The following is an 18707-nucleotide window of genomic DNA, read 5'->3' as shown; positions in this document are numbered from 1 at the left end:
GTTTTTACCTGGAGCTGAATAATTCAAAGACGTCTCTTCCTCACCAAAACAAATGAACCAGGTAATTTAAACCACTAAAATACCTGATTAAAGCAGTTTCACGTGATAAATCATTTTTTTCTCCTACACTGTTCGGCATGATGGAGTTGGGCCACTCTTCCCTGCACCTGCCAAAGTGTGCTCACCTATTTTCTCTGATAATTACTGTGTTCTCCCCTTATTTCTGAAGCAGACGGTTCTGAGGTTTTCACCAAGGACTGAATTATCCGCAGAGGTAATAGCACACATATCTCCTCGAATCTGACACATGGACCTTTAATAATATTAATCTATACAGTAACTCAAGCTGTCAAATAAATGTTGTGGAGCAAAAACTATATTTTGGCTGGCTAATATTTACCTCTAAAATGTGGTGGAATAAAAGTATACAGTGACAGAAAATCAAAATATTCAACTAAAGTACAAGCACCTAAAAGAAAATTTCATCAAGTACAGTACTTAAGTAAATGTAATCAATTACTTTCCACCACTATCTCAGTGTGTGTGCACTGAAGTGTTCCCACATCAGACTTGTCTCTGAACTGCATACTGGACCATGAGTGGCTTGTGATGTCACAAATCAGGCTCCTACACAAGTGCTGAACTCAGATTTCAAGGTGAGCGCAGAGAAACATAAGCAGATGAGTGTGAAGAAATCCCTGTAATGTCAAACTCTGCACATACATCATTCTGCAGAGAAAGTCAAGCGTCCAAGTGAAGTAGCAGACACATTTTAAATGGATTGTGGCTTAAACGGCAAAAATCACTAATGCAGAATACCAAGAAACTCTTGAGGCATCTGATCAGAAGCGAGTTATTTATGCTCTGGCAAAGAAAAACCCTCCCTCTTGAGTATTCACTAGATGTCACTGTTATCCCATCCTTCCAAGAGACACTGTCTGCACTGATTACTGAGAATGTAGCCAAAAATAAATTCATCAAAATTAAATGCAAACCCATTTCCAAGTCGGTGGCGGGGTTTAAATGAGACTGGGAAAATAAGAATTGGGCAGTATAATTATTTTTGCTCTTATTGCGCACTGTTTATTTAGTCCAAGAAACAAATGGGGACATTGGGAAAACATGCATGAATAAATGTTGGGAGCACATGTTTGGTTGCTGTTCTCGTCAGTTTATGACAGTCCTATTTATGGAATGTATGAATGAATAAATTATGGGGGAAACTAAAAAAAAAAAAAAAAAAAAAAAAACAAGGAGAGAGGCTCCTTCAAATGGATTCTGTTTGTATTTGGGGCAACTATTTACGCTGAACTTTCAGTGAAATCATCAGACTTTATCTTCCATGCGCTATTATAGTAAATACAGTTAAGGACCTATCTATTTACACTGCTCTCTGAAGACAGGTTATTTTGACCTGGATCCAAGCCGTGGCGCGTCACCGCAGGTGGGCGTGGCTAATCGGGTGAATAACGCTGTATCCCCCGTTACGTTGCAGCAGAGTTACCGTCTGACACGAGAGAGGAGCGGAGGGAGCAAACAGCTGAGCGTCTCGCGCAAATTTTAACCGCAGAGTGATGGAAACCATTGAGATCTTTTTGTTCACCTTCCTCACCAGTCACTACTTCAGCAACGTCCTCATAGTCTTGTGGCTTTACGTGTACGGGATACCCACAGATCTCAGCAACTATGGATTGCCTCAGTGTTGAAGTTGGGCCACCTGATCCTGTTTGCGCCAGGACAACCGAGCAAAATTAGAGTAAGAGAAGTCGTTATGGACAGTTGTGCAAATGGTGCATTTCCTGCTCAGAGAACTGGTGTCAAAAGCAGAGTTTCAATCTCAGGATATCACATCTATGTGCGCGTAAAGGACGCGGACACAACGGCTCCTCTAAACGCTGCTTGAAATACCCCGCGCTATGTTTTAGCAATAATGGGAGAACGCTGTAGTTAGAATAGAGGGTGTGTTTATGGGACCATTTAGTTTCTGCCGGCTTTGATGCAAGAGTGGCGGCCAGTTTTTATTGCGCGCATACCAATTGTGCGCTGCTGCAGATTAGCCGCTCCGTTACCACAGGCGATCCACCGCAGCAGGACCTGCAATCTTTGACAGCAACAGGCCTCATCAACCACTGTGAAAATCCCTTTTCAACTCCTGTTATTGAACTTGCTCCACAATCAAGAGAGTTTTAAAGCTGCACCCAACTGTGAGGCAGGAGCAAGCCATGGCTTTACCAGATAGTGGCATATCTGGAGAGGAGGTACCCTTCCCAGAGATCATAGAGCTCAATGTTGGTGGGCAGGTGTACATAACCCGCTATTCTACCCTCACAAGTGTGCCAGACTCCCTGCTATGGGAGATGTTCAGTCGGAAGTCAGCCAAAGGACTGGCCAGGGACACCAAGGGGCGCTTCTTTGTGGACCGTGATGGTTTTCTGTTTCGTTACATCCTGGACTACATGCGGGACCAGCAGCTGGTTCTTCCAGACCACTTCCCTGAGCGCGGGCGTCTGCAGAGGGAGGCCGAGTTCTTCAACCTGCCAGAGCTTGTCAAGCTGCTGGCGCCCAAAATCAGCAAGCAGAACTCTCTTGGCGACGAGGGATGCCAGAGTGACCCAGAGGACTCGTCACCTGGGATTGACACGGCCCGCAACCTGGGCTCCCTGGGTGCTGCTGCTGCTGCCTGTGCCAGCTTGGTGCCAGGTGCCATGGATGGCAAACGCTCCGGGTTCATCACCATCGGCTACCGAGGCTCGTACACCTTGGGCCGTGACAGCCACACCGATGCCAAATTCCGCCGAGTGGCACGGATCATGGTGTGTGGGAAGACCTCTCTGGCCAAAGAGGTGTTTGGGGAGACACTGAACGAGAGCCGTGACCCCGATCGCCCCCCTGAGCGCTACACGTCCCGCTACTATCTCAAGTTCACCTTCCTTGAGCAGGCTTTTGACAAGCTGGCTGACGCAGGCTTCCACATGGTGGCCTGTAATTCCACAGGAACCTGCGCCTTTGCCCATGAGCAGACGGACGACAAGATCTGGACCAGCTACACTGAATATGTGTTCTACCGTGAGTGAGACTTTGTTCCCCCGGTCCCCCCACCCTGTCTCCAAGTGCCCCCCTCTCCAGCCTCCAGCCGTCCTGTCCTTCTCTCTCTGATGGCTTCTGCACCAGTAGATGTACCGTAGATGTTGTGCCCCCTCCATCTCTCTCTGCAGCCTCCAGCTTTTATCCCATGAACAGCTGCTGCTCCGACTCTTCATACCTTTTCTGCAGGTCGAATCTGCAGCCCTCTCCCTCGATCCCAGATCCAACCCCTCATCCTCAGGTCCAGCTTTTCCCCTTGCTTAAACCACCGCTCCATGTAGTTGTAGTCTTCGGCCACAGCAACCCCACAGCCTCCCCTGCAGAGACTTCTGTGTACTATTTCCCTTTTGTACTCTATATATTGCATCTGCCTTGGTGAAGCACAATACTGTATCCAAGAGCTAATTTTGTTAAATAAGCGCCCCGGTGTGTCTATATGACTATTAAAGCAGTCATACCGGCATAAGGGAAAGGGCTTCAAAGAGCGGCCATGATGTACAGTGCTAAACTTTGCCTGCTTACACGAGCAGATCGGACTCTCCTGCTCCTCTGAACTAAATTACCAAATAATTGGACATCTGATCAGCCATGAGGGACGTGAGCGGCCCTAGCACAAGAAAAAGTGTAACACAAAAATCTTATTTCCTTCAGTTTTTATTAAATGTGTCCAGTACCATGTGGTTGGGAATGTGCCATACAGTATCTGTTCAGTTGTGAATGAATGAGGGTGATTATGATAATGCAGCCACATGGACAGGGAGAGGAAAAAAAACATGCTTTTTATTTTGAAAGGGAAAAGTAGGTGTGTGGAGTTTCCTTTTTCAGAGACACAGATTGTGTGGCAAAACAGCTTTGATAAACAATGATGAAAGCTCAAATATCATGAGATTTCGTAGTCAGAAAGAAAAAAAAAAGGTTGCCAGATGAGGTTTGCGTATTGATTGTGCAACGGAGCCTTCAGTATTGTAATCACCCACACTGGGAGGGCAGAGGAGATGGAAGGTGTTACATCACTCATAGCCCATTGCTCTATTTTTTCCCTCATTGTGCTTCTTTGACACGTCTTTGCTCAATTACATATTTAAGAGTGTCTTTAAAGTGAAGTACTTCTCGGGGCAGGCTCTCATTATGACTACATGTTGTTTTCCATTAAAAAAAAAAAAGAAAAACAGAAAGAAAAAAGAAAAAAATGTGGTAGTCACCTTAGCGGATCACGTTTTGAGTGTTCTGTATACAATGATGTTATTCTTAATACTCAGTTTGGTATTAGTTTAAGCTGTTACATATTTGATGATAGCTCTCACTCGCTGTAAGTGGATAACCACAAGAAAGGGTGGGATGACGCTGAAGTCAGCCAAAGCCCAATGTTTTCTCACTACTGTAGCAAGGGCATTGTGAGGGCAGTTTTTAGCGAGCAGGTGAAGGAGTTAAGAAAGACGGTCGTTTCCAGATACAGCCTCAGGACAGGTCTGCACATCATATACCTCAGACTTCAACGCAAACTGAAGGCACTTGAGATCCAGCTGATGACGTGAGAATGCAGACAAAGTTAGAGAAATATCCCAAATGTAGATAAGAGGTTGAATATAAGGTGGATTCTGAGCTGAGAAGCAGCCATGGAGGCAGTGTAGTGCAGGATTTCTCCTGAGCTAGGCGGTGTCAGGTTGTAGTTTTGGCAGAGCGTCTGACAGTGACAATAAATGTATTCTGAAATGTCTAGAACCCGCAATGTTGTGTTTCAGTGTGATGAAGTGCTGTTGACATCTAAGTCAATATGTTAGACCTGCTGCAGTGTGTCGCTGCAGGGGCAGACGACACTGAAATTAAAAGTGTTCAGCACAACAACAACAGAAAAAGCAAAAATGGATTTGTCAATAAAATATGTTTTCTTTCTATTTGGGTTGTATTTTCCATTCATAACAAGAAATGTTTTCCCAGCACTGAATGACAGTCAGTACAAACCATGAGTAAGAAAGTGGTACATGCTCTGATTTTTACTGCAGTTTTAATGTTTAATTTCCAGCAACAATACAACTCAATCACAAGTAAACCAATTCAAATTTTCATCCCACCATTTCCTATTAAAGGAAATGTCCTTGGACATAAACTCTACTTCATATTAAATGTTCACTCTACCCTCAGGCGACATCTCCTCCCATCTGCTTCCCCACTTTTTCATTTCTCTCAGCCCAGTCTTTTATCGAGCAGTTGACCAAAAGACAGTGCCAGGATAAAAATGAGGACATGCATAGATAACAGGCTCTGTTAAAGCAGCGTACAAACCCTTATTTTGTTGCCAATAATTGACCTAATTAGCACTTACAGTAAAGATTTTAAAGCAGAATCCAGGACAGTGAATACTGTAGTTGTACGGTCTTCACAAGATTAAAGACAGTGTTTGTCTTCTCAATAATAACACGGCATTTTCATCAAAATATAATTGGACATAATTTGAGCAACAACCGGGGTCATGTTTAAGTAGGTGAGGCAGTTTTATGACTCAGTTTTCTTACCTAGGGATTATCACATGCTAATTACCTTAGTATAAGACCTTCAAACCTGATCTCAGTCTGGCCTAGATAAAAGCATAGCTAATGAGCTTCACAAAAAACTGTTTAAACATTTATGTGACCGCTTTCCTGGAAAACAGACGATTTTTGTTACGGGTCTGCAATGCATGACGAATCCTCAGAGACGGAGGACAATAATGTGCCTGCAGTGTCTCTTCAGCCCAAACAGTCACAGGGTCCTCAGTCACAGTGCTCCAAGCAAACCGACGCACCTTGGGAGTGCCAAGGTCAGTCATTAGCACAAGCCTGGAGAGACACACGCCTCATGTGTAAAATTTCAGGCGTCCTGAACCTCTCTTTCGCTCTATACCTCCACGAGTCGCCTTGAGACTCGACATTCAACAGTAAATGTGTGAGAAGTGTTGACACTCCGACAGTGAACAGCGGCAGCAGCCAGGTCCACAGGCCAAGCTGTGATGAAATGCTGCTTGGGTTTTTTTTCCTTATTTTTTTTTTAAAGCTCTGTTGTGAAACTTGTGGCTGAGAAAGTGTAGCCCGCCTGTCTTGCCTGCCAAACAAGAAGCAGGCTCTAGCTGTGTCACCACCGTGATATGCTTGCTCTATTTAGAGTGTTATAATAAAGATATTTTACAATGAAATTTTGCTTCTCTGTCTTTTGGGGAAAAAATCAAAATAGTAGATTGTATTATTTGCACACAGCACACAATTTAATCAAATCTTTTATTTTCGTTTTACTTATACATGTGGTTTGAAGTTAGCAGAGTTTCTCAGTGAGCTTGTGCAATTCATTATTTAACTCTCGCCATGCACAAGCACAAGGGAAATGCACCCTGAGAGCACAAGGCTGTTCTCTCTCCCTCGAGGCGGTGATTTGACCCATGGCGTGTTCCTGTGGTGCTATTGTCACTCTAGGCGGCTCTACATGGCAACATGCCTTGGCTCGGTCTGCCTCCCTCTCTTAGAATGATCCCCTTGTCTCGTAGCCAGCTGGGTCATCATCGTTTCCCCTGTTTGGAAAAAGAAAGGAAAGAGAGCAGGGGAGGACAGGAGCGGATGTACGTGAAAGGAAGAAAAAGGGACCGGAAAATGGGGCAAGGAAGCGGAGAGACAGTGAGACTGATAACCTGGTGGAAGCGAGATGAGAGTGGGAGAGTATTTAACCGGGGAAGGATTTGGTGTTCCCATCTTATCTCTCTTCCTGAGCAGCATGAAATGCGTTGTTATTCGGAGAGGTGCTGGGCTGTCCAGACAAACAAAGCCGTCACTGGGCCGTGTTGTAATGTGCTCCTCTGTGGCCTGTCTGCTCCGTCAACACTCACACAGAGATTCAGTTACACCAGACAGATATAGATCCACAGGATTACTCAGTATGGTTGGGATAAATATTGATTCATAGTGAGATTAGATCAAAAGAAAGGTGGAAAGTGATATTTTCCAGCAGAAAAATAGATTGTCTTTCTCATGTTTAAGTGAACTGTGCCTTTAAATTGACTATGAGCAGCCCAGGTTCTCAGTTTTGCATTCTCTTTTATGAATAGACAAATCACATGAGTAATTGTGACAACACAGAGCTCCACGATGAGTCATTTTCTCAACATCTTACACTGAATGTGTATCAGATTTTGTCTGCATGCTGCTGTTTCTTTTCATTCAGCTGCAACCATCTGTGGCTCTGTGCTTGTTTATGTCTTTTTCAGCCTCTGTGTTTTGTCTACTTCAAGATCTGTGTGCCAGTATACTTTTTTGGCTCTGTTTTTGTTTTCGTCCTGGTGTTGTGCTTACGTGGATATTTGGCGGACAGACAGGATGAGTGTTTGTGTGGATGGGTCACTGCTGGGTTGGTATAAGGGGGGGCCACGCAGGGGCAATGAACTAGGTGCACTCCCTGTCTCACAAATATGCTGAGTGGGCAGTTTAGCTGCTCCAAACACATACATGCAGAGAGGGAGGGAAGTTGCTTGGAGAAGATGTGCAACAACTCTCCCGTGTGAGGCTAATGACTTGGAGCTGTGAGGTTTTAGATCTAATTGGCTGCCTTCTTTTCACTCTTCTTTCTGTGTGATCAGTTAAAAAGGCATTAGCAGGCAAACAAGCCATTTGCCTCCCTCGTGCACTCTTGACAGCAATAAACAGGGAAGTCCATGCTAGTGTAGAAAAGCATCGTTGCTGCTAATTACCTGGGAGTAGCGTCAGCCAACAGGAGCATGTAATGGGGAGCTGGAGAGAGCATATGCGGCAGCCTGAGGCCTACCACTGCTTTCTCTATATGACATACAGCTCTACATGCCTTTTGTCCATTTGCACATGTAAACGTACGTGAGCTCCAGCCCCTCTGTGCTTGTCCTCGACGACAACATGGTTCGCCCACGCTGCCGTGTACACCCACATGCAGAGTACAGTAGCGCTGGCTTGGGGCAACTTTATTTTATTGTGTGTTGGGTTATTTATAGTGGACCAGTCATGGAGTCAGATGTGTACCGTCAGTGTGCTGCTCTATCCTCCAGCATGGGTGCCCCACTTCCCCCTCCTCTTTTTCACACATGTCTCCTGCAGAGTGAAGCTATCATGCAAGGTCAAGGCTGTACATAAGACAGGAGACAGATGTGGGAGTTAACAAGAGAAAAGGAGCACATTAAGTCACGAGTGATAGTACAGTACCGAATCTCTGTTACTGTTCCTCTCTCTCTCTCTCCACATCGTCTCCTTATTATTCTCTTTGACTTCACCATATTTTCGCTTCTCTTTTAAGCTCCAAAACACAGAAAGAATAACTGACAGAGGAAAGCAGGAGGGATGTGCAGAAATACAAAGAAACAGTAGGATGGGAATGAGGGAGCATGAAATTAGTTAAAGGGAGTGAGTCAGAGTTTCAGAAGCAAGTTGTAGGATTAAAAAGGAAGGCAACAAAAAGGAGAACTCAAGAGGCAAAGTTCCTCAGTGACAGGGCCGTAGCGACTGTGAATATGTGAAGAAGAGCATGAGGAGTGGGGCAGGAGCAGTTTGAAAGGAAAAGGAGAGAAAAAAACGAGAAATGGCAGATTGGGCAAAGAGAGGTGGAAGTTGTGGTAATAACAGACGGAAACAGTTGGAGGACAGTTGACCTTCCTCTGCTAGAGAAAGCTGCAACTGGCATTTAAAAGATGTCAATTGTTCACTACTAATACAACATACAATACATACAATACAACAGCTAAATGCCATGGATGCATTAAAGGCCAACAGGTCCCCTAAAGCCACAGCCTCCATGAAGTGACAAATAACACTTCGTACAGTGACCCAGTGTTTTTTAAATATTCACTATTTCATCTTATTTAACTGTGTACGTGTGTAGTGAGCTAGCAACCCCACGTCCCTCCGCCTCGCTCCCTGCTGCTGTGTACTGCTTCCCAAGAGAAAGAACAGTTAGCGGCATGTGAAACGGACCTTCTGTTGGCGGCTGTAGTAGCTCCACTTCTGCCAGTGCAAACCTCCCAGTGCAATGTGTCACAATTAGCTGGTGGCCAGCAGCAGCCCTGGGTCAATTTGTGTAACGGCAGCAACAGAAAGCTTTCTGAACAAGCATGGAGTTGGGCTGATGCCTTAGTGCTGAAGTGTCTACTGGCTGAATTCGGGTTGCCGCACCCGCTGACTGGGGGGTCTTTCTTTTCTTTTTATTTCATTTATTTTTGGGTTCTCGCCTTTATTTGACAGGAAAGCTTAGAGTGAAAGGAGGAAGAGAGAGGGCAAGGACAAAACCTTTGTACAAGGGTCGCCTGCTCTAGCAGGTGAGCTACTGGGCGCCCCGATTGGGTATCTTTCCTCTGAGCTGTTGCCCATTCTTTTTCTGTTGAGGAGGTCTTTAGCGGCGGGAAGTGAGGCGGAGGACACACTGTGACTCGAGGGTTTAGCTAATGCCGCAAAAAACATGAACAAGAAGCCACAGCTGTGAGCCGTTTTAGCTCCAGTTAGCAGAAGGTTAACCATTAGCAACACTTTCTCTTCATCTCTGAAACACTTGGCTGATACTGACATGTGTTTTATGTTGTTTGTTTTCAGACTCTCTTTTAGATTCTGTGTTTGATATGTGCTTCTTCCTGTTTTGGTTCACTTTGCAGAGTAGACAGTTGTTGCCAATGCTGGAATAGCAACTTCATCTGCAGGATTTCCCGCCAGTGAATCAGGCTTTTACTGAAAAACATGCACTTACATCTGCATTTGTAAAACAGCCAGTAGGAATGCCCTCTCTCTGACCTGTGATTGGCCAAAGTCTTCCATCACAGGATGGATTCTCTAAAGCCTGAAAATGGAGCCAAGAGGAGGTGCAGATATCTAGTGTTCTCTCACTCCAGCTGAATTACAGGATGCCTAAAGTTGATTGTGGAATTCTTGCACAAAAGAGCCAAAATTACACTGCCTATTCCAGTGTTAAGGGGCTAAATGGAAAGTAGGAATAAATATTTTGGCCATAATTAGTCCCACTCATACAGAGTCTGATGCAATATATATATTTTGTATGTTTTGTTTGATTTAATCCTAAAGTTAACAGTTGCACAGTGAGCCAACATGAAGTTTCTGTACTAAAAATTCACAAAGTGATTACAAATGTGGGTCCTTTGTAACAAGGATTGTAAAATTATTAATTATTTACCCCCCCCCCCCCCCCCTCTCTTTTTTTTTATTTTTTTTTTTATTTTTTTTTTTTTTACAGTTTTTATTATTGAATATATCATTTTATGTTGTTGTTATATGTGCTGTTATTTTATGGGTATATATTTACTAGATTTTATTGATCAGCATTGTCTCATTAGGATGGGTACACTGTATGTTTTTATGGATAAACAAATTGAACTTTAGAAATTGGTGCTTTTATGTAATTGTGCCCAGAGGCCCATAGTCTCATGATGTGTTTACAGCTGATGATGCTAAAATTTCTGTCTTTGCAAATGAATGTCTCAAGATGGCAAATTACTTTAATCTGATGAGTTTTAATTGCATGCCATCAATCACCGACAGAGGGGGAAAAAAGTTTCATTTCTTTATGCTGATGTAATCTTGGCACGGAAAATTTAGAATTTATTAGTTACACTTCATGTATTTAATGATATAGTTACTTCTAACAACAAAACTGGTATCATTGCTGTGGAAACAATGTGTAAGCGCAGGGAGTAGTCACTTTGTTTCAGCTGATCGAATGTATCCTGCTTTAAGCAGTGAGTTTTAAATGTGTCTGTCAGCACTATGGGATTCACCTCGGCCATCTGGACACTTGGGCTCTAATCTGCCCCTCTAATTATCAGTAATCTGGACAGCCTGGTTTGTCCTTGGTGCTGCAGTCCTGGGAAGGGTTGGACCCCGGCTGAGGAGAAGCAGGTGGCAGGGGGGCTGCAGGCTCTACAGGGGCTGAGGGGTGCCAGGATGGGCTTTAGGGTGCTTAGACAGGCTGGTTATGGGCTGCGGCAGCCAGGCAGCAGCTCAGGGTGTTTAAAGCAGGGGGGAAGATAAAGAGGAGGCACATGGAGCAGGTGAATCGGCAGGACACTTGGATCTAACATTTGTGCAAGTCTGCAAAAATAAGAATCATATAATGGAGTTTTCTGCTCCCAAAAGAATTCTGCAGGTTACTTCCCGATGATTAGCTCACAGGTTTCTCTTTCCCCCTTTCTGTCCTCTAACCTCTATGCTTTTCTTACTTGGCAGCAGCTCCCAGGTCTCCAGCTGTTTACGTCACGCATTTCCTCCACATTATGTAGACTGACAGATCTGTAATTGCTCAGAGACATGTGAGTACACTCTGGTGATTTTGATATGGACGACTGTGCCTGTGCTGCACCTTGTAAAGTTATTCGGAAGAATATAGCCTTACAACGTCTGATTATGTTTTTGCTCTGATGGCAATCAGAGAGGGAAAAGACAATGAATGAGAAGACAGTGGGTGGTGAGGCCCTCTCCGTCACTAGGCGCCATACTGATCATTTCACAAAGCAGATGTTGCATATCTGAGCTGAATACGAGGTCATTAGATATAAAACATGCTGTAATTGCCAAAACTATGTAGCATGAGCTCCCATTAGAGCAGCAGGATGGAGCCATATGTACAACTTCACACTTCTGATTAAAGGCTCGTCTCGGTCTAAGAGAAATTACTATGCATTGGTGTAGCTCGGGCTCCTGCACGTCATTGTAGCGTTACCATGGAGATGATGCTGTCCTCTTGTTTGCCAGTCTTCAATCCCCGGGTCACAACACCTGTCAGTGGCCACTGTGAATTTTAAGAAGTACCCACAGGCTGAATGACCTAGTCATATATAAGGTAACACAGAAGCAGCTGATACATTCATTTTTAAACAGCTTTGTTTTACATTCATACATTGTGAGGTGTTAAAGTCAAACTGAAATGACATTGTTTTTCTGACTCTATTTGTGTACTATAATGACACTGCAGCTATTTTTCAAATGAGGATCTTTGGACATATTTGAGGAAACAGCATCTAAGCATCATCTTGTAGAGCCTACAAATGCTGATAAAGTTTTCCCCCCTTTTCACCAAGCTTGCATATATTTAATCGTTATCTTTAGGAAATTTAGGATGTTATACAACACTGATCATTTGTAAGAACCCATTATGCTTTTGAAGAAACAGCTTAATATTTGGGGAAATACACTTCTTTGTTGTCTTTTCGAGAGTAAGAGGAGAAAATGGATCCTACTGATGTCTGTATTCTAAATTCAAACCACATTCACCAGTCGACTCATTAAGATTAGCTAACACTTTCTCACTTCCAAACTGTTAAATACAAGCGGCAACCTCAGAGGCTGAGAAATGAAGCCAAAGTGGAATTGCCAAACAATGTAGTACCTCAAATGGCCACTTGAAGCTGGCTCCAAAACACATTAAATCCCCACAGACCTACATGTTAAAATGCCCAAAGTTACAGCAGAAATAACCATGTTTACAGCCTGGTACAAACAAAACAGTTTGGGCATTTTGACATTTAAATTTTATTAAGGCCTAAAGTTATACATATTCAATAATTTTATTTAATTTGTTATGTAACAGTAAATCAGTTAGTATGTCACATGACTTATGCCACACATGTCCTGTCATGATAAGTACATTACACAGTTTAAAAGACTCAAAGTTGACTTTTGGTTTCAGACGGGACAAACTCCAGTCACCAGGGTGAAATGCCGATGTATATTTGATACTACTTTCTTTCTACTACATTGTTGCTAGGAATGGATTTATATTGGAGATTGTTAGAAGACTGGTGCATAGCACGCTATAGGTATCAAAAGCCAAGAGCCTCTGACCAGACTGATGTATATGATGCCCTGGAACGAGAAGAGGTTGGATTAGCACAGTGATGACTTGAACCAATGGGAAACAGCTAGCCTGACTCTGACTCTATGCCTCCAGAAAGTTATTGCTCTTAGCCAAGAAATAGTCTGGCACATACATATCTACGGTGGCCCTGAGAGCTCAATGCACTGCAAATAAAACAAAGACATACAACTCACAAAACAAACCACAAGCAAATTAAGAAAAAAATTTCACCACCACCACAACAAATACAGAAATGCACTGTAAGTAGGTCACACTATAATGGAAACTGCTTCCAGGGAAGACTATTAAGCACATAGCTGAAATTACCCTATATGTAAAATGGACTTGCACAGCATGTGTGTTTCCATTTACACACTGGTGGCTGAGGCTACCATACAAGGTGCCACCTGCTACTCAGCTTAAACGGACTCACACGCAGATGGACTGATTTGGGGTTCAGTATTTTGCCCAAAGAAACTAAGACATGAGGACCGGAGGAGCCCCAGATCGAACCGCCGACCTCCTAATTGGTGGACAACCCGCTCCACTTACTAAGCCACAGCTGCATCCCACATGAGTCGAGTCACAACAAAGAGTAACCAACGTGTGCAGTCACAGAGAAACATAGGGAATGCCTGAGCTAAAAAAAGTTTTTAGAGCCCATTTAGCAGTTATTGTAACAATCATAATAATTGACACTGTCATTTGGCATCAAAATAATGTATGGGGTGCAATCAGTGCACTTATATCATAAAACTTTAAACAATTTTGACCAATAAGGTACACAAGTCTAAAAAAAATCACCAAGGATTGATATACTCTATGTACTACTGCTATTACTTAGCAAAAAAAAAAAAATCCATTTGACTTCAAAAAGAAAGCAACTCCTGTATGTTTTTATTAGGTCTGAATGAAAATACATTTTTTCCCCACCAAAATAGAGTGTTTATTTCAGTGCCTTCGTTGTCATAGTTGTTTTGAGTCAGTGTGTATAATACACAGTGTGATATGATTCAAGTAAAACATAAAGATTCAGGTGGGGTGAGACAACATTACACACCGTAGAGGAGACATTTAGTGACAGAGAGGTGCTAAACCCTGGCAACAGTGCCACATTAGAGTTGCTAATAGCAGTAATGATGGCAACAGAGGGATGTGTCACACTGAACAGATGGGAGAAACTGAGCGAGAGAGAGGAGAGGATGTGTGAGAAAGTGCTTTGGCTTTTGCATATATCCCTGGAGAAGTGGCCTGGGGAAAAGGGTTGAGTGCTCTCTTTCGCTGTTCTCCTCCATAAGGCTTAGTGATGGAGGAAAGCATGGAGCCCATCCCCCAGTGGATTATTCCTTCGACACTGTTAAGCCCCCATACTCCCACGTCCAGGCGGCCCTTTAAAACACATGTATTCATTATGAGAGGCATTGAATGCACCAAACACACAAACAGTGGAGCACATGTTTATGTCAACCCCTCCTTCCCCTACATCTTCTTTCTTCCTCTCTGTCTTTATCTATCCTTCTTTCAAATGTCAGTACATGCCTGGAATATAACAACACACACACACACACACACACACACACACACACACACACACACACACACACACACACATCTGCCTGCATACACACACATGCAAACACTCACTCCTACACATACAGTACGCACACACACGTGCTTATGCATGCATGCACAAATACACAAGAAAACACTCACTTGCTCTCACAAACAGGCACACACACACACACACACACACACACACACACACACTCGTATTCAGGTATTCAGAAAGCCAATGCAGTGGGAGAAAATTCTGTGCCGCCTCCATTTGACACAAGCAGCTTTTCCTGTTATATAAGATGGGTTACCGTGACGATGAGCCCCGTTGACGGAAAGAGTGTGGGGCCTTGTGTGTCTTCATATGTCTGTTTACATGTGAGTGTTTGGGTTGTGCATAGTATATTGTACCTGAGTATCTCTGCAGGAGCATGCATGAGAGGTTGTGAGAGTCATAAGTGTCTAATATGTTTCTCCGTTATAGCTTCACAGTGAGAGTTTAAAATGATGTTACTGTCGGGTGATGGAGTGCATGAGCAATATGCACAAAGAACTGTCATTAACTTGGTCTAAGGCCAAACTCATGTGGATACATTTTAAAATGTTTATGTATTGGATTTTTTTACAGTCCACAGAACATTTTCCGATTGTTTTCTCTTCAGCGCCCACATTGAAATACCACAACAACAAGAACAAGGCTCAGATCTCCTTTGTTCGGCATTTGCAGTGGTAAAGCTTTGCACTATTTTCTCCAGAGATTTTCTGAAATGCTATTTACTGTTTACAGAGCAGGCATGAAGTCCAGAGGAAGTCTCCAAAATGTATCATGTGACCAGAGAGCATGAGAATGCATAACAATCATACAGTGACATTCTGGATTGGCCAAGTTTTCCCAATTCACCCTGCAACACAAAAGGGGCAATTTTCAGCTGTGCTGTGTTTTCCATGGTCAAAAAACCCCCACAGGATTAGCGTGAAATGGAAGGCCAAAAAAAGACAAAAGATGAAATTTATCCGCTTTAGTGTGGACATGGGCGACATTTGCTGTGAGTTGCTCAGTCAATCTGAGGCTGTGTACCATCATGTAGACAGTGAAAATCAAAGGAAAAAGAGGGGCTGATTACCCGCTCGCTGGCTGCTGGGGGGCGGGGGGCTGTTTGTAAAGAAAGAGGGTACAATTCAAAATGGTTGATGGGTTTTCAAATACCGAGAGGTGCAGAGTGTGCATGTGCCACTCCAACTATTCCGAGAAGTTGCACCACAGCAATCTCCTCTGTCCTCACATAGAGATGAGATGAAAAATCAACATACCGTGAAAAATGACTTGTCAAGCTTCAGTCAGGAGGCTTCACGCCATCCGTTCAGTCACAGTACTCTATCTAGGATAATGCACTCACAGGCAAAGGTAAAAGGGAACTAAGGGAACTGAAATTAAATGAAACTGTCCTCCACTCTCCTTATCTCTCATTTCCTGTTCTCTCCTGCTGAGCTCCTTTCTCTGCTAATTTCTGTTTCCATAATGCTCCTATGCACTCTCGTGCCAGCATGTGTTTACTTTTGTACTCTGAGACAAAAACTGTGAAGCTCAAAGCTGAGGTGCTTGTTCCTGTGCCAGCAACACACTACTGACACACTTTGATAAGGCAAACAGAAAAAAGAGAAAGGTAATCAAATTTCTGTGTGAAACTCTACTGTACTATACTGAGACCTGAGTATGAATATTATTTTCATCATTTTATTTATCCATTTTTAAGGAATAATTTAACATTTTGGGAAATGCTTATTGGCTATGATGCTGAGAATTAGATGATAAGATTGGTACCACTCTCAGAGAGTTGTGTTGATTTTCCCATTTAAAGCTGAGGTAGGCAGTTTTATTTTGGCTTCATCTGGCAAAAATCCCATAAAAAACTTAGAGCGTATTGTAAGTCAGCTCGTTTGAAAGACTTCTGCACCTCGTCTTGGCTTTGTTTCAGGCTCTAGAAAATCAATCTTGTGATGGGAGACTTTGGCCGATCACAGGTCATTTCAGAGAGAGGGCATTCCTATTGGCTGTTCTTCAAATGCAGATGTGTGTGCATGTCCTTTCAGATGACAAAAGCCTTAATAAATGGCAGAGAATCCTGAAGAAAAAAGTATTTCAATTTTGGCAACAACTACCTACACTGCAGGCTTATCACAAAGAGTCTAAAAGAGAGTCTGACAATGAACAAAAAAAAACACGTTAATATCGGCATAGCATTTTGGAGATGGAGAGAAAATGAACAGTTTGCCTTCTGCTAACTGGAACCAAAGGCTCATGTTTGCGCCGTCAAGTTAATGTTTTCATAGCATAAGTTAGCAAAAGCCTCAAACCATATTGTGTCCTCCACCTCAGCCACAGAAGAGCTGGCAGCAGCTCAGGAGATGGACCCCCCCAGTTAGTTACCGCAGCAACCCACATCTAGCAAGTCCAGCTCCCTGCTGGATCACTAGCAGGTTAGACTGAGCACTGCTGCTGGCCACCAGCCCGTTGTGACACCCACTGGCCAAGTTTGAGCTGCTACAACCACTGACCAAAGGTCCGTCCCCTGAGCTGCTGCCAGTTCTCCTCCTGGACAAGCAGGCCACCCTGGGGGGAGCTAGGCGGAAGGACGGTAGGGTGGCTAATGGCACCCCACCTAATGCTAATTCTTGTCTCATTTCTGGTCTGATCAACACAGACAGAGGGAGAGGGGCAACATGGGCCTAAGTGAATGCACTGTGTGCAGCTGTGAGAGCAACCTGCAGGAAGGTGTATTTTCAAAAGTTGTATTTGACCTTTTTTAACCTTTTTCAGATTCCACCCTGCCCCAAATCTCATCAAGAAAAATTATGAGCATTTTTTCCCCATGAAGAACGACAAACGCTACCTTTAATTATGACTTTGCATAAAATGCAAATTTCACAGACTTTAATTTGTAATTCTTTCGTCCTGCTGCAGGTGGCTCATCACTGATTTCCAAGGCGATGCCCTCTGACCCCCCAGCTCTCACTGAAGTAGTGACCTCTCACCCTGACACTGCTCATGCTGAATCAGCCACAGCGGAGCCCAGCAGCACTGGCCGCACCCAAAGCCTTCCAGAAACCAGCAACATCACAACACTGGACATACGAAACCCGCTGCCCACAGACTGTCCTCCACCTCCAACACCTCCTCTTCCTCCCCCACCTCCTCTTGCTGCAGACAGCCCCGACCTCCCACCTCTTTCACCTTCAGTCCTGCCTCCTCCTCTGCCATCCAAACCTTTTTCTACCTCCAGTCCTTCTCCCTCGACACCGCCTCCCGCTGAGAGCCCCCAGCGTCCCACCACTCTCAACCTAAAGACGCTGCCACGGCCCACCATCAGGGAGAACGGCGGTCCCCCGCTGGGGTTAGATGAGGAAGAGGAGGAGAAGAAGATGCTGGAGGAGGATCTGAAGAAATGCATCGAGGACTTTAAAAAGATTCGCTTGCCCAGAGAGTTTCCGGATCGCAAGAGGCACTGGCAAAGTGACTTGCTCAAGAAGTACAATGCTTAGAGCGCTTTGCTGTGGCATCGTAGTGACCAGAACTTTGACAAGGATTTTGTAACAATGTGAGTGGTGGACTCCAGCTTTATACTGACGTTGCTCTGAGTCAGCAAGTTTACTTGAACCTCTAATGTAGTAGCTTTTGCATGTCAACATGACTAAACTGTTAAATTATGCGTAGCGCTTAGCTCATCTAGCAATCACACGTTAAAAGAGAGATTTGTCTTCTTCCATCGTAGAAAACCACATCCCTATAGAGATTGCTAGTGATACTTCTTTGTTCCACACAGCTTTTTGGAAACATTAAAAATATTTGAATCATTTTATTTCCGCTCATTCAGAGGATGATATATGTGATGTCGTTAATTAGACATTTCTGTCCTGCTCTCTTTGCTGTATCCACTGATCAAGCCACTGGAAAATGTAAGCTAAGTGTGAAATTTTGGGCATTTTGACCTTGCTGATGCAAAATAAAAGAAAGAAGTGAAATCTCTGGTGCTAATCATCTAAAATATCTCACCTCATCAATATTAACCGTACGACTTCAAAGCCTTTCTTCTCCTTGCCGCCTGTGATTCAAAAGCGCCGCAGTTTGGTTCATTTTGTGATTACATTATCTTCAAGCCAGCAACGGAAAGAATTCAGAGTGGGAGAGTGTGTTGTACCGGGAAGCGCAGTGGGTAATTACAGACGGCCAGCATGTG

The 18707-nt window shown here is 43.8% G+C and overlaps 1 protein-coding gene across 1 annotated transcript; it reads left to right on the top strand.

The window, feature by feature from the left end:
- The first annotated feature begins 1511 nt into the window (after positions 1–1511).
- Positions 1512–18012, top strand: kctd12b (potassium channel tetramerisation domain containing 12b). The gene is made up of 2 exons (XM_042493217.1): positions 1512–3066; positions 17435–18012. Exons 1-2 carry the CDS (start codon positions 2223–2225, stop codon positions 18010–18012), a joined length of 1422 nt encoding a protein of 473 aa, XP_042349151.1. The 5' UTR covers positions 1512–2222.
- Positions 18013–18707: the final 695 nt, after the last annotated feature.

Source organism: Plectropomus leopardus, chromosome 9 (genome assembly GCF_008729295.1).
Source record: "Plectropomus leopardus isolate mb chromosome 9, YSFRI_Pleo_2.0, whole genome shotgun sequence".
Lineage (NCBI taxonomy): Eukaryota > Metazoa > Chordata > Actinopteri > Perciformes > Serranidae > Plectropomus > Plectropomus leopardus.
The sequence above is the reverse complement of the archived record's forward strand: the minus strand, read 5'-3'. Positions and strand labels throughout refer to the sequence as shown.